Below are 14,557 nucleotides of genomic sequence, written 5' to 3'. Positions count from 1 at the left end.
AATTGCACAAACCCAAAGACCCGCTCCCATCAGTCATATAAAGCTGTTTATTCATCTTTGTACTCAATATTCCATTCTGTTTCAGAACAATATTGAATCAAGCAATCATGGCAAACAGTTTTCGCCGCACACGCTATTAACGAACAGGAGCTTATTGAAATGTTATTTGGGGGGAATATTTGGCATTATTACCTACTGGCGTTGGTCCAAAACCTTGTACCTACAACACAAAAACGACATTTTGTTTTTTTCAACCATTAACATTGCATCATCAGAGAGAACAAGCCATTTTCAACACTTTAGATTGGTCAATAATTCGTAAAAATGACACTTACATATGTGTGGACTGACCGAAAGTATAGCTTTTTGGGAAAAATATTACATTTGCCAAATTGTGACTTATGATAATGATTAAAAATATCACTTACCAATTAGCTAGTAGCTACGCCTTAACGGGCATATTCTAACTAGTGATAATTATGAGTATAGTAGCGACCCGGTGTATTGTCACAGCGCTTGTTTTTGTTATTCTCTGGTGAATAAGGTTGTCGCTAGCACACAGTTGTTGTCTGCGCATTGTTGGACATCATAATCTGGCGAAGAAATGTCACTTTTGTGCCACTGCCCTTCCTTGACACTGATATGAATCTTTTAGTGTTAGCAAAGATAGCCTGAAGTTGTTAGCTTTCGGTTAACATCTGACTTGTCAGCTAGCTTCCACCGTCCTACTACATCGCTGGAGAAGAACAACGCATCTATGGTATGCTGTCAAATGATCGCAATTATTCCCAAAGTATTTTTGCTCGTTCTCAACCTGATTGAGTAATCTGAACAATGTTGTTTTGTTTTGTTTATTTTTTTGTAAGATCCAGATCGGTCAGTTGCGAGTGTAGCATTCAGTGATTTCCAAAACAAAATACAGACATTCTTTAAAAGCCGGCAGCTCTGTAAATTTTCTACTGCCAATTTTCATCATCAATTGTTGTTAATTATATTTTCTAAATGACCAATTCTTTCGGAAACCGTAGTTTTAACAAATCTATGCAGTTTTGCCTATGTGAGATTATCTCAATGATGCACATGTTTCTCCAAGATCGAACTTGTGAACTCAAAACTCAATAATAATAACCTGTTGAAAAACATACTTGACAAGTCGGTGGCAGTAAATGGTTAAATAAATTAAAAAAAAAAAATTGGAAGAATATAAACGTCCAAAGCAGTGAATGAGTTAAGCAAAAATCAATTTCAAATGGACGACCAACCTTATGACCAATGAGTCGACTCATTATTTCGACTCCTAGTATGCAATTAATAGAAGTCACATGCTGAAGCCTCCCAGTGAAGCGAAACATTTCTATTAATCTAATGCCAAAAACTTCGCGCTCACTTGATACCACCCATTCTCAGATATCTCATCTAACAAATGCACCTTTGTGAACACTAACGAATCACTGCTGTTCTCACCTGTGAGGTGGGACAAGAACAGTGCACCTTCTTTCTCTGCAGTGGCTCCAGTCACACCGGGCTCTGACAGAATGCGGCAACTTTCATCTGAATTAAATCAGAGGGTGGGCGCACGCACGCACGCACGCAGTCAAGAGGCAGCTGGAAAAACTGAGGTGCAGAACTTCCTTCTTGCTTGGCTACAGCTGACGTTAAAAATGGTTCGAGGTGGATGGATAGATAAATGGACCATAAATCAGCGTCAACATGAAAGAGGATGAATTACATCACCATCAGGCAATTTAGTGGTCATGAATCCTGACATCAAGACAGTTGGCATTAGCATGCCTTATGTGATTAATAACTCAGACGTCAAGACCAGGTATGCGCATGTGTGTGCTGTTTAATAAGAGAAACTAGTGTGTGGAAGCAAACAAACAATGTGTCGGCGCATTGCAAAGACAGATGTTTGAAGCACGCAAACACGTTGCAAATGCCTTGACCTTTAAATGGGTTTCACCTTCAGAACACATGCTGCCACGGTGGGAATTTGGCAAGTAGTGCATCAACTTGCGAGTTTTAAACGAGGAAGCAGCGGCTTAATGGTGCTGTCAGAAATAGTTCAGCTCATCATCCATTTCGTTCTTGGCGCTATACTTCAATAGCAATTTCACTGCATGGTCAAAGGGCCTCATTTGCAGAAAATGTTAACAAAGCCTCTCTTTTCTTTTCTTTGGTCCTTCCTGGGGTCTCCTGACGGCCTCACGGCTCTGGCTGGGTTCTGAAGAGTTCGGTTTAGGTGAACGGTATGGGATTTTTTAATAGGTTTTAGGTGAACTAATGAATACACACAGTTAATTTAAAAAAATAAAAAGAGAGCAATGATGATGACATGTCAAATCGGTAAAATTGCCGAATGAACAATACTGAGCTCTCCAGAAAAAAAAAGAAGAAAAAAAAAGGCTCTCTTTATCCCAAAAATGACAAAATATGGCCAACTGCTGCTACATGTGTCTTATTTGCACATACATGGCCAAATCATAGTAATCTAAGATTAATCTGAAACAAGATATTATTATATTCATTTTATTATAAAAGGTTAATTTAGCTGTATTGTCGTTTGTGAACAGCAGGTGTCTTGCACTGTCGAGTGAGTTTATTGACGCTTCTCCAGACTACCGCAATGTGATCTATCTGATTGATATCTAGTAATGGTGATGTATATTTCTTCCCAAGACAACTGATTTACAACCATCATTTGTTGTACACACAAATCTATAGGTCAACCTCAACTGTAATAAAGACATTTCAGATTAACTCATTCACTGCCATTAACGGCTATAGACGTCAAAAAGTCATTTGAACTATTCATATTAGTTTTTTAAATGTATTTAATTATTTTCCACTTTTGTTAACAAGAGTATGAAAACCTAGAAAAAAAATTACTGTACATTTAGAACAGATATAAAATGTGTGAACCATTGAAGTCATGCGATTAATTACAATTTAAAAAATGTAATCGCCTGACGCCCCTAATTTTTAGTAATCTCTTGGTTAAAAAACAAGATTATCAAAAAAAATTATAGGTTTTCATACTATTGCTAACAAAAGTGGGGGGGTGTAAACTAATAGAAATAGTACAAATGAATTTTTGACGTTTATAGGCGTTAATGGCAGTGTATGAGTTAATGTCACCAAATTCTTACTATACTTAAAAAAAACACAAAAAGGGGATACTGTGAGTATTTCTTCTGCGGACAGCAATCCCTGACAAGCCATTCAAGTTTCTGTTTGATATCCTTTCCAGGTGATCCCACAGGAATTTGAGTTGAGAGAAACTTCAAAAGGGTAATCATATCCTGGCAGGTTTCACTCTCAGAATGGACTTGGACAACCTGCTTTTAAAAGTTTAGAAGGCAGCCAGTGCGAATTGTGCTGAGTCAGTTGAAGAAGAAAAAATAATACAGTATGCAGAGAAAAAAATAAACATTTTCAGTGGCTACTAGAAATCAAATCAAAAAAACATTATCTATATACAAACAAAAGTGTCAAATACAACAAATATATTGACAATTTGAAAAAGTGCTATGTTTTCATCCCCCTTATTAGAAGCATTAAATTGTTTCAGAAGTGATTCTAAGAAGACAAAGGTCATTTGGTGTAAATTTGTGGAACTACATTTTCTGAGCTGAGTGATTGGAATAGATAGAATGCTGTGTTTGCAGGAGGGGGAAAGCTTCATTAAATGGGGATTAAGATAAGCGCCTACAGGCATGCTACAGAGAGAAAATAAAATATTGATAGAGCAATCACATTTGATGAGGTTTAGGCGGAAGCATTGGTAGCTTTAGCTTTCATTGCATTTAATGCGATGCAAGAATGTTATATTAATGGAACATTAAGCCTTAATATTTTTATTTCAATGCTTTTCAAACATGAAACAGGCTGCAACTTGTTTGTTAAATGCAGTGGCTCAGTCATAAGCCTGAATTTTCAGATAAATAAATACATTTTCATACAAATCGAATCGCCAGGTACTAGGCAATTCACACCTCTACTATACAAAAAAATAAAATACAATCTGTGAACCTGTAACTTGATATGGAGTAACATCTGACTAGTTATGGTAACCATTTCTCTTTCTTTTAAGCATATTTCATGTTTTGTTCCTGATTTTATTTTTTTTGCACTATTTTGCTCTCCTCTTGCTTGATTTTAGAATTTTAAACATATTGACTAGTGTTATAAATATCATACCATCCATCTATCCCTGAAATGGTAGTCATTTATACTTCCTCCGAGATTTGACAGAAGTCTGGTCTGACTGCTGGAGATAATGGTAAACGGGCTTCATTTATACAGCGACCCACTCCCTTCAAGGTGTGATTTTCCAATGTCACCTCAGTCAGCCATTCACATAATGATGATGACGATGATGTATGCCACCACTGCTTCATTCACACGCTGTCGGCATACTGTAGAATAACTGAGGGTTCAGTACCTTCCTCAAGGATACTTCCTTGAGGCTGCAGAGAAAAACATCCTGGTAATCGGATTCTAGTCATAAATCCCATTACCATATTCCATTCGTTTAGGCCATATAGTCTGTTATGTATTCATTTTCAACCTGTGCTATCTCAATATTGCTTTGTCCGAATTATGTTCCGTACGTGTGAAACCAGTCAAATAGAGCAGCAGATGTTAGAAGAGCAGTGTGATTTAAATTTGACGGAAAGCTGCCGGAAATAGCAATGAGAAAAGCTGCCAAACCTACTGCAGGTGCGCCAAACTTGTGGTATCATATTCAAAAAGACATGAGTTTGTAAATGCTGCCAAAGTTGTATCAAAAATGTATTGAGCAAAGGCTCTGTGAATATTTAGGTTTATGTGATTGACTTTGAACCAGTCTTGGGTGTGCTGTGCCTCTCGACCAAAGTCAACTGGGAGAGGATGGATTGATGTACAGGTCGGATAGAGCAGGTAAATCTGGAAAAAAATTGTTTTTAAAGAACACTGTGCTGGAAGTGTGGAAACCTTGTCATGTAAATAAATGGTATTATTTCATTAACTCATTCACTGCCATTGACGGCTATAAATGTCAACAATTTATTTGAACTATTTCTATTAGTTTTAAAAAGATGTCCACTTTTGTTAACAAGAGTATGAAAATCTACATTTAGAACAGATATAAAATTTGTGATTAATCGTGAGTTAACTAGTGAAGTCAAGCGATTAATTATAATTAAAAATTGTAATCGCCTGATGAGATGATTAATAAAAATTAGGGGCGTCAGGCGATTAACATTTTTACCCGTAATTAATCGCATGACTTCAATAATTAACTCGTGATTAATCACAAATTTTACATCTGTTCTAAATGTACAATTAAAAAAATCTAGGTTTTCATACTCTTGTTAACAAAAGTAGAAAAAAAAATGTTAAACTAATAGAAATAGTTCAAATGATTTTTGACGTTTATAACCGTCAATGGCAGTGAATGAGTTAATGTTCAGTTGAAGAGTGTCTTCGAAAGCAGTAATTAAATCATAAATGAACATTAAGTTTCAAAGCATGTGGATGATATTTTAACCAAATGCTGCTGAATATTCCTTGAAAGTCTTGATCGTTAAGCTGTCCAATGAAATCCATATTTTAAGAGCAATGTAGTAAAATGCACCATGGCTAAGTCTTCCCTCTTCAACTTTAATTGGCGGCTGTTCAAAACGTATACAGCACTTTTAATTGACACAGATGTCTAATTAGCCATGATGCACACGGGACAAATGGCAAAACCTGGCAACATTCACATCTACAATTAATCAAGGTAACTATGGGAGTTAAACTGTAGAAGCACTTTCACTTTCTTGCCACTAGAGAATAATAAGTGCTCAGTCACATCAACAGAAAATGTCTCCCGAAAGAGTTGTGAGTTAAAAGTCAAACTCAGCTTCCACTCGTCACCAATTCTCAAAGGATCTATCGATAAGTGTCAGTGTGTCACTATCAAATAGAGAAAATAACATTTTTCACAACTACTTACTCCAATCAATCGTGCATGTTTTAATGTCATATTTGTTAATATTGAGAGTATTCTTTTTTTTCTTTTCTTTTTGCATTGGTTAGCAGATAAGGCAGAGATTTGGGGTGTAACAAACAACATCTTCATTTCCACAGCTGAGCCCTTGACTGAGCGGTTGATTCAAGTTCCAGCCGTATCCCCGAGTCACAACCTTTGAATAGTGGCTAAAAGAATGAGAGTGCTGGTCAGTGGTGTGTTAAAGTAGTCATGGGCTTTATGGGGGGTGGGGTGGGGGTGGTGGGGGGGGGACGGGGCTGGGCTATCCCTTTTGCAAAATGTCATTTATTACCATGTGTAAAATGTGCAAATAAATCTAGTCTGCATGCCGAAATGCACACTTATGGGGCTTGTTTGCGACACCTCCAATTACTGAGGCAAAGTTGCAACATTCAAATTGCTCTTTTGTGCATGTTTTGGAATATAACAAAGCAGTTTATTTATTTATTTATTTTTTAATTTTTTTATTTTTTCTGGAGAGCTCAGTATTGTTCATTCTGTAATTTTACCGATTTGACATGTCATCATCATTGCTCTCTCTTTTTTTTTTACTTTTTTTTTTACTTTTTTTTATATATATTTTTTTTTACTTTTTTTTTACATATATATATTTTTTTTACATATATATATTTGTTTTACTTTTTTTATATATATTTTTTTTACTTTTATATATATATATATATATATATATATATATATATATATATATATATATATATATTGTATGTGGGTGAGTACGTGTATGTGCGTGTGAGTGTGTAACAAAGCAGTTTATTTATTTATTTATTTATTTATTTTCTGGAGAGCTCAGTATTGTTGTCATCATCATAATTTTTTTTTTACTTTTATATATATATATATATTTTTTTTTTTTTGTATGTGGGTGAGTACGTGTATGTGCGTGTGAGTGTCTAACAAAGCAGTTTATTTTTTTTTTTTTTTTTTTTTTTTTTTTTTTCCTGGAGAGCTCAGTATTGTTGTCATCATCATATTTTTTTTTTTTACTTTTTTATATATATATTTATTTTTTATTTTTTTTGTATGTGGGTGAGTACGTGTATGTGCGTGTGAGTGTCTAACAAAGCAGTTTATTTATTTATTTATTTTTTCTGGAGAGCTCAGTATTGTTCATTCGGTAATTTTACCGATTTGACATGTCATCATCATTGCTCTCTCTTTTTTTTTTTTTTTTTTTTTTTATATATATATATTTTTTTACATATATATTTTTTTTTTTTACTTTTTTTTATATATTTTTTTTTACTTTTTTATATATATATATATATATTTATTTATTTATTTATTTATTTATTTATTTGTATGTGGGTGAGTACGTGTATGTGCGTGTGAGTGTGTAACAAAGCAGTTTAAAAGCTATTAACACACAGAAAAGTGTCTCCCCTGATTTTAATCACATCACAAGGATATGAAAAAAAGTATATCCATTTTTATTTGGTCTGTTTGGGCCCAGCGTGATTTCCTTTTTTTTTTGCCATCGGTTAACGATCCCTAATTTGAAAATGAATCCAAATAAAAGTTAGCGAGGCTTTTAAGGAGCTTTGTGGCTACTGGAAAAAATGTGTTTAATTCAAAAAACACTGGTGGTCAATGTTGAAGTGTCTTCCGCGCTTCGATGATGTCACGGCCAACTTGACTGAAGTCTTTGCCATGGCTACAGCTCACTATGACTACAGCTAAGGAGCCAACGGAGACCGGCCAATGTCTCATCAAAAAGTGGATTTGTTTGGTCGTGTTTGCAATGCTAGTGCAGTTTTTAATAAGTAAATATATCAAAAACAAAGTAACCTTCAGACTTACGAAACAAAACGTATTAAAGTGACCCTGCAGTTATGTTATGCGAATTGGCGTTTCAATCAATTCCGACTGTCTGCAATGTCATGAATGTGTCTGAGTGCACATTTGGATGAGTGAGTCAGGGGGTGGCGGCGAGAAAAATAAGAGGAGAGAGGAATGCATGTATGAAGTACAGCTACGGTACTTGATTATGTGTTGTTCTTTTTTTCTTTCTACCGTGGTTACAGCTAATAATAATCATTCATTGTTTCGATTAACGTTTCAATTAACATGCCTTCACTGTTTTTTTTGTTTGTTTTTTTTTATACAAAAATAAATAAAATTAAATTTTAAATTTTAAAAAAAAATTAAAAAAGAGAGAGCAATGATGATGATATGTCAAATCGGTAAAATTACCGAATGAACAATACTGAGCTCTCCAGGGGAAAAAAAACAAAAAAACATGCCTTCACTGTAGAAGATGCTGAATTTGAGATTTTACCTGACAAGTTTTAATTTTACAATCAGTCACATGATACAAGAAAAAATGTAGGCAAAACTCAGCAAAAAAGAGTTGAGGATCGTTGCAGGTTTAAATGATGCAATTCCAATTTTTTACTGCCAAGTAGCACAATTTGGGTATGTATTAACGTGTGACAATGTAAAGAGGAAAAAAAACACATGTAATAGGATTATTACATTAGAATCAGGCTTCAATCCAATATGTGTCAGATATCTGCCGATGTGACTGCAGCGTAAAAGAACAGATCGGATCGGCACCGTCAATTCAATTTGCACTTGCTATCACTGCAATACGTGAATCTGTGATGTACAGTATGCATGGCGTGACCGTTACAAATAAACACAGCGTAGACCCTCACAGCACTTGGTGTAAATCCAGCCTGAGAAACAAACTTACGCAAATGCATTTGAGCAATACGTTGCCAACTGAATTGATAGGTTTGACATTCAAGCTAGCATTTATTAATCCGTGCTGTCTTTTTGCAGGGGCAGAAGAAAGTAAATACATCTGTATTCCGAGCACGATAAATGTCCTCACAACAACAAATGCAGTTGCTATCAAGCAATTCCATACTTAGAGTTTCTTGTAAAGCGTATAGTAAACTTCGTATCAGCGGAGTACAAACATCTTATCAGCCGGCGACAAACAGACAGACTGCACTTTATATAAAACTGTTTGGGTCATGACAAGATTAAGGGTGATGCAACAAACCAACCTTGAACAAGTCATTTTAAAACCCAGGGCCTTAAAAAGCATGTCAGACCAAAATGCACCTGTCTTGAATATCCAATTATTTATAGATGGCAGTGACAGAGCGCTGTGAGACTTTTACTTTTTTATGAGTTTATAATCACCAAAGAATCTAGCAATTTACACACATCATTTCCCAAATATTACCTAGAAGCAGCGGTGTGAACTATTGCTCTTTTTCTTTTTCAACCTCCATCAATGACAGCACGATGTATTAAGAAAAAGTCAGGGAAAGACAGCTGCATTTGGATTCTTGATTGAGTGAGTAATTGGGATCTTCGTACCGATAAGTTATAAGGCGGGAAAAACAATGAGAGCAGTGAACCAGAAAGTATTAACATCAACAGGACGGGAAGATCGTTTCCGGCAGTAAAACAAAAAAATGGGAAGCCTGTTTCCGACAATAAATATAAAAAGGGGTTTTACAGGGTGGGGAAACGCTTTCCGACCAAACGCGTTCACAGGCAAGTAACAATAACAGATTTTGAAATATTTAGGGATCTGCCAATTTGCACGGGAGTCTAAAAGTTGGTTTACTTAGACAATCCTTGATTTAAAAAAAAATGGTATTCTGGTTGACATTGTGTTAGTGGAATATAAATTAAGCAGCAAAATCCAGCTGTTTTTAAATCCATCTCAGGGGGCGGCCATTTTGCCACTTGCTGTCAATATTGCTCAGGTCTCAGGTAACAACCAATCACATCTCTAGGGCTGTGCAATTAATCGAAATTTATTGACAATTTCAATTTTTACGCTCCACAAAATCGGCATAATTGTGAACAAAAATTAAAGATTATTTTGAGTTGTTTAAATGTATATATTTTCACCTTTTTATTTTGAAATGACTAATTTAATAAATCTTGTTTTGGTCCAAAAGGAATCTTTGAATGTCTCATGATTCGATTCGATTCTGATTTTTGGGTGTGCAATTCGATTCAGAACAGGAATATTTTTTGATTCAAATTGATTTGATTGACAATGATTTTTGCTTCAATTTATAGATGTTCAAGGAATCGTAATAATCTACTCCATTCTGACTCGCTAATGCTAATTAGCGCACTACTCGCGGCACTTTTATCACTCAAAAGAACGGCTCCACGCTGGGAAAAAAAAAACTTTTATTGGAATAACTTGATCGTGACTTTTTCCTTCTACTCTCCAATTTGGCTACAACTTAACAGTGTATCAGACCGCGTGGAACCACACTGCCCCTAAGTGGCCAAATCGGGTACAACATGAACAGCGCTCCCAATAAAGGCACACACAAACAAAGGGAAGACAGTATAAAATAATTTAAATAAAATCGATTTTGGGGCATTTAAAATTAATTCTGAATCGTACTAAATGAGAATCGCGATTCTTATGAGATACATAAAATCGTTTGAATAATCATGGTTTCAATTATTACCAAATAATCATGATTATTATGTTTTCCACAATCAAGCAGCCCTAGCTCAGCTTCAGAAAACAGGTGAGCCGTGATTTGTCGTTGCCAGAGCCCTGAGCATCATTGATGTCATATTCATATATTATATTTATTCATATTCATATTCGACAGCAACTGGCAAAATGGCCGCCCCCCTGAGATGGCTAAAAATGGCTAGATTTTGCTTCATAACTCATATTCCACCCATGTAATATGAATCAGAATGGAATGTTTAGACTAGTGAGGTCACATATAACATATTATTGTCAAGAAATGTTTAAGATTGACTTTCACTTTAACTTTTGATGAACTGGCGGAAAAGGGCTTCTGCCAGAAAAAAAAGAAAAGGAAAATGGGCTTCCATAGGTATTGTATTATAACTGAGTACTATACATACATTTTAGAGTCTATACTGTTGTTTTACTTTTCATTCAATAAAGAAGTCAAATCAGTATTTCTACTTTTACCAGGGTTTTTTTCGAACACAAGTATCACTACTTCTACTTAAGTAGAATGTAATTACTTTTAGCACCTCCGCCTGGATGTGATTTTTGCTGCAGTTGTGTTGGCCTGCAGCATACCCAGCTGCATAGAATCCACGCTGGTCCCCGGAGCAGTGAGCTCTCTGCTGCCACTGCAGACACAGTGGTCATTTCTCCAGAATGAGCACGATTTCAGCAAGATGCAGTGCATGTCACCGTTTAAGGTTGGATACTCCTGATCCTTCTTTGTGGTGGATACAGTGATAATTATTCATGGCGGGCAGTTGCCCAGTCAATAATGTTGATGTGGCTTAGGGACCGAAAGGTTATTGTGCGTTCAAGAAATGCTGCAGAGCTAACAATTGTATACAGTATGATCATTCTAGTGATGGGGGTGTTGTTTTGGTTTGTTTTCTTGAATCATAATTGATTTTGTGCCAAAAGGCAAGGCATGATATGAGGTTTGCTGTTAGGCTTCTCTGTACAACAAAACAAAAACACTGGACCCAAAATTTGCGCAGGTCTTCAAAGAAATACAAGTTTCACAATGCTGGCTATTTGTGATGTTTGTTTGTTTTTAATCAATATTTATTGTATTGATTTTCATTGCAGCAAAAACATGGTCGAATTTGCGCTGCTAGCCAAAATTACAGGCAAACTTCAGATATGCAGCCACTTTCGGACGTTTATTGAATGGAACAAACATATGACTACAAAAGGAGAAATTTACATCCAGTTGTTTAAAGACACAAATGCAAGACTATACAGTTGTTGTTGTGACTTGGCTTGACCTAGCGTACAGTACATATAGTTTACCAAACCAGTTCCATTTATTTACATTCTCTTTTATTATGTTTTTGTGCAATATAGTTTGATGGTTGTTTGAAGAGCTGTAATGCAATAATGGCATTTCGATAGGAAATATTGATTTGTTTTACGATGAATTACACATTTCAGTGGATGCCACCGTATTACATGATGTAGACTAAATATAACTTAATAATACAGTAGAGTTGGACAAATTGATCTTATTTCATGATGGACGCATGAATCATTCAAAATGGTGGACAGGGCACATTGATCCTTGTTCCTGGTGAGCACAGTCACTGATCTTTTGCTGTGTTCCACTCAAACAAAATGGTGACTTTTTCAGACGTAGACTTAATAAACTTCAAATTACTGCCATAAAAGTGATTGATGACAAAATGCAAAAGACCAAAGGCTTACAATATTACACAATGTTATAATCATCACTTCATTTTTAAAAGATGATTTACTTTATAGAGATAAATTACTTTTTTGTAGTGTTATCAGTGAAAATTATTTTTAGTATCACTCCAATTTTGTTCCATTTGAGCAATGTTTTATGACTTGACTGGCAACTTGCTTGAAATAAGTAATGACTTGACTCATCTTGACCTGACTTGTTTGATCCTTTTCTCACAGTAACTTTGGATTTGTTGGAGATTTGAAGGTTGCGACTTGAGACTTGTACGTGTCACGCACTGTATTTCACTTACTCCCACCTCTGCCGCACAACGAGGTCAGGCGGCAAAAAGGGTTCGTATTGTCACGCGGTGTGCAGGTCACAATGAGAGGGTTGATCAATCATTGCCAAAAGCCCCTCAAAATCCACACTTAATCCTTTATTGTCACCCCGTTGCATCTCTTTGTAGCTACGGTATCAGAGTCTTTATTGACAATCACGCCATGTTTTTGTGGTGCAATAAGAATTCAATTTTTTTTTAAATACACTACAGTATCAAGCCTCAAAACCTGATGCAGGCTCACATTTTTTCCGTCACCGCAGGCCAGTCAGGTGTGCTGCGGGAAATCATCCAATTTCACTTACGTACCTGGTCCGGAAATTATTTATTTACTACGAATGATGTATCTCTGTTCAACTACAGTATCTATGTAATGTAAGGTGATGATCAAAACTATTTAATGCCCTTCCAGTAGATGTTAGAACGTGCACAATCCACTTTTTGATGTAAAACCAAATACTGTATACAACACTGCATCTTTCACTTCCAAAAGTTGTAAAGGATACGTCACTGCGCTATTGGTGATTTAGCCTGCTATCAACGCTTCACTTGAAAAATGGCCAAAACAAATCACACTGTAGTTTGTGACTTTGTGAAAATCTGTCCTCCCCACTTCAATAATGCAATCATGTTATACATCTCTGTCACCACAAGGTCACACCCCCATCCCCCCCCACCACCCTCTCTCTCTCGCTCTCTCTCGCTTCTCTCTCTCTCTCTCTCTCTCTCTCTCTCTCTCTCTCTCTCTCTCTCTCTCTCTCTCTCTCTCTCTCTCTCTCTCTCTCTCTCTCTCACACACACACACACACAAACACACAACCTCCACACCTACCTAATGGAGAGAGTAGAGGTCCTGCGTGGAGCATGTGAGGAGAATTTTAATTTCCTTCTTCCTGCTCTGCTTAGGCTGCTACTTTTACTCACACCGCAAGCAGCAATTAGTTGTCACCAACCCAGTGGCACTCCTTACTCTATTATTGTTTCTCAACTCAAACTGATTAGACAACATGTTTGCAGCATCCGCGATTGATGACGATCGTGGCATTCCAGACGTGCCTGAACTACACACGGTAAACACTTAAAATACAAACGGGATCGCATTTCAACCAGCCAAACAATGAAACGACGAGCCACTCACTTGATGAAGTAGCTTGCTCCTTCGTCCGTGAAACCCTCTTCCCATCCTCTCGGCAAATCTGGAAGAGGAACAGCACACCGAATCAAAACTACGACGAGACGTCCGCCAAATCACGGCAACCTTCCGCGAATCGGACAATCTGTGGCGTACCTGAACGTATCATGTGTCCGGAATTAACAGGTTCGCCTGTTCGCGGGTGAAGCCAAGTGGTACCGCGAGTTTTGTCGCTGGAAGAAAGACACCTGTTACTTAGTGCACGATGTAAGAACAAACCTGGCGGTGAGTATTCCAACAAGTACCGACGGGTAACTATATCAAAAGTGGCTCACTTGATGAAAAACACGCGGCCATCCCTACAAACTCCGTAGGACCAGTGGTCAGGTAGGGTGTCCCGTCCAAGCGGTGCCGCCATGATTCCTCCTCTCCGGCTCTACTTCTCCCCCTTCCTCCCCCTCGCCGTCCCTCTCTCTTTCTCTCTTGCTCGTCCCTTCTCGCTCCGCCGACTTGTCGTCGCTCAAATAATCCCACCGCTAAAGCTGCATACTTTTAAAGGGGCCGAAAGGCGAAGGCGCCATCGACGTCGCGCTGCCGCTGCAGCGTTTATTGTGCAAAGCCTATGAGAATTATTCCATATCCTTAACTGTCAGCTACTAGTGCGCTCTTTGTTCTCACCGGTAGAACAATTCATTACACTGACTAGTAGAAGGACTGTGGTTTACTAGAACTAGTGTTGTAACTTATCATACCATAAGTAGCCTGAAACCATGAGTAAAAGCTGTGGACTGCCAAAACATGAAGCTTCAAATTCTTCAAATTGATTGTAATTTTAGCAATTCAAAATAAGAAAGAGAAAAAAAAACATTTTAAATCAAATTAAT

At 36.8% G+C, this 14,557-nt stretch overlaps 1 protein-coding gene across 8 annotated transcripts in view; it reads right to left on the bottom strand.

The window, feature by feature from the left end:
* The window catches only part of plekha7b (pleckstrin homology domain containing, family A member 7b), a 72,590-nt gene extending 58,430 nt beyond the window's left edge, over positions 1 to 14,160 (bottom strand). For 6 of the 8 annotated variants that reach the window (XM_077563354.1, XM_077563353.1, XM_077563356.1 and 3 more), the window contains exons 1-3: positions 14,009 to 14,160; positions 13,830 to 13,906; positions 13,680 to 13,737 (exon numbers count right to left, since the gene is read on the bottom strand). In XM_077563354.1, coding sequence (XP_077419480.1) covers positions 13,680 to 13,737; positions 13,830 to 13,906; positions 14,009 to 14,091 — 218 coding nt within the window. In that variant the 5' untranslated portion in view covers positions 14,092 to 14,160. The remainder of the gene's footprint in view (positions 1 to 13,679; positions 13,738 to 13,829; positions 13,907 to 14,008) is intronic. The other 2 variants (XM_077563359.1, XM_077563360.1) reach the window with 1 other exon arrangement.
* Positions 14,161 to 14,557: the final 397 nt, after the last annotated feature.

Source organism: Vanacampus margaritifer, chromosome 4 (assembly GCF_051991255.1).
Source record: "Vanacampus margaritifer isolate UIUO_Vmar chromosome 4, RoL_Vmar_1.0, whole genome shotgun sequence".
Classification (NCBI taxonomy): domain Eukaryota; kingdom Metazoa; phylum Chordata; class Actinopteri; order Syngnathiformes; family Syngnathidae; genus Vanacampus; species Vanacampus margaritifer.
The sequence above is the reverse complement of the archived record's forward strand: the minus strand, read 5'-3'. Positions and strand labels throughout refer to the sequence as shown.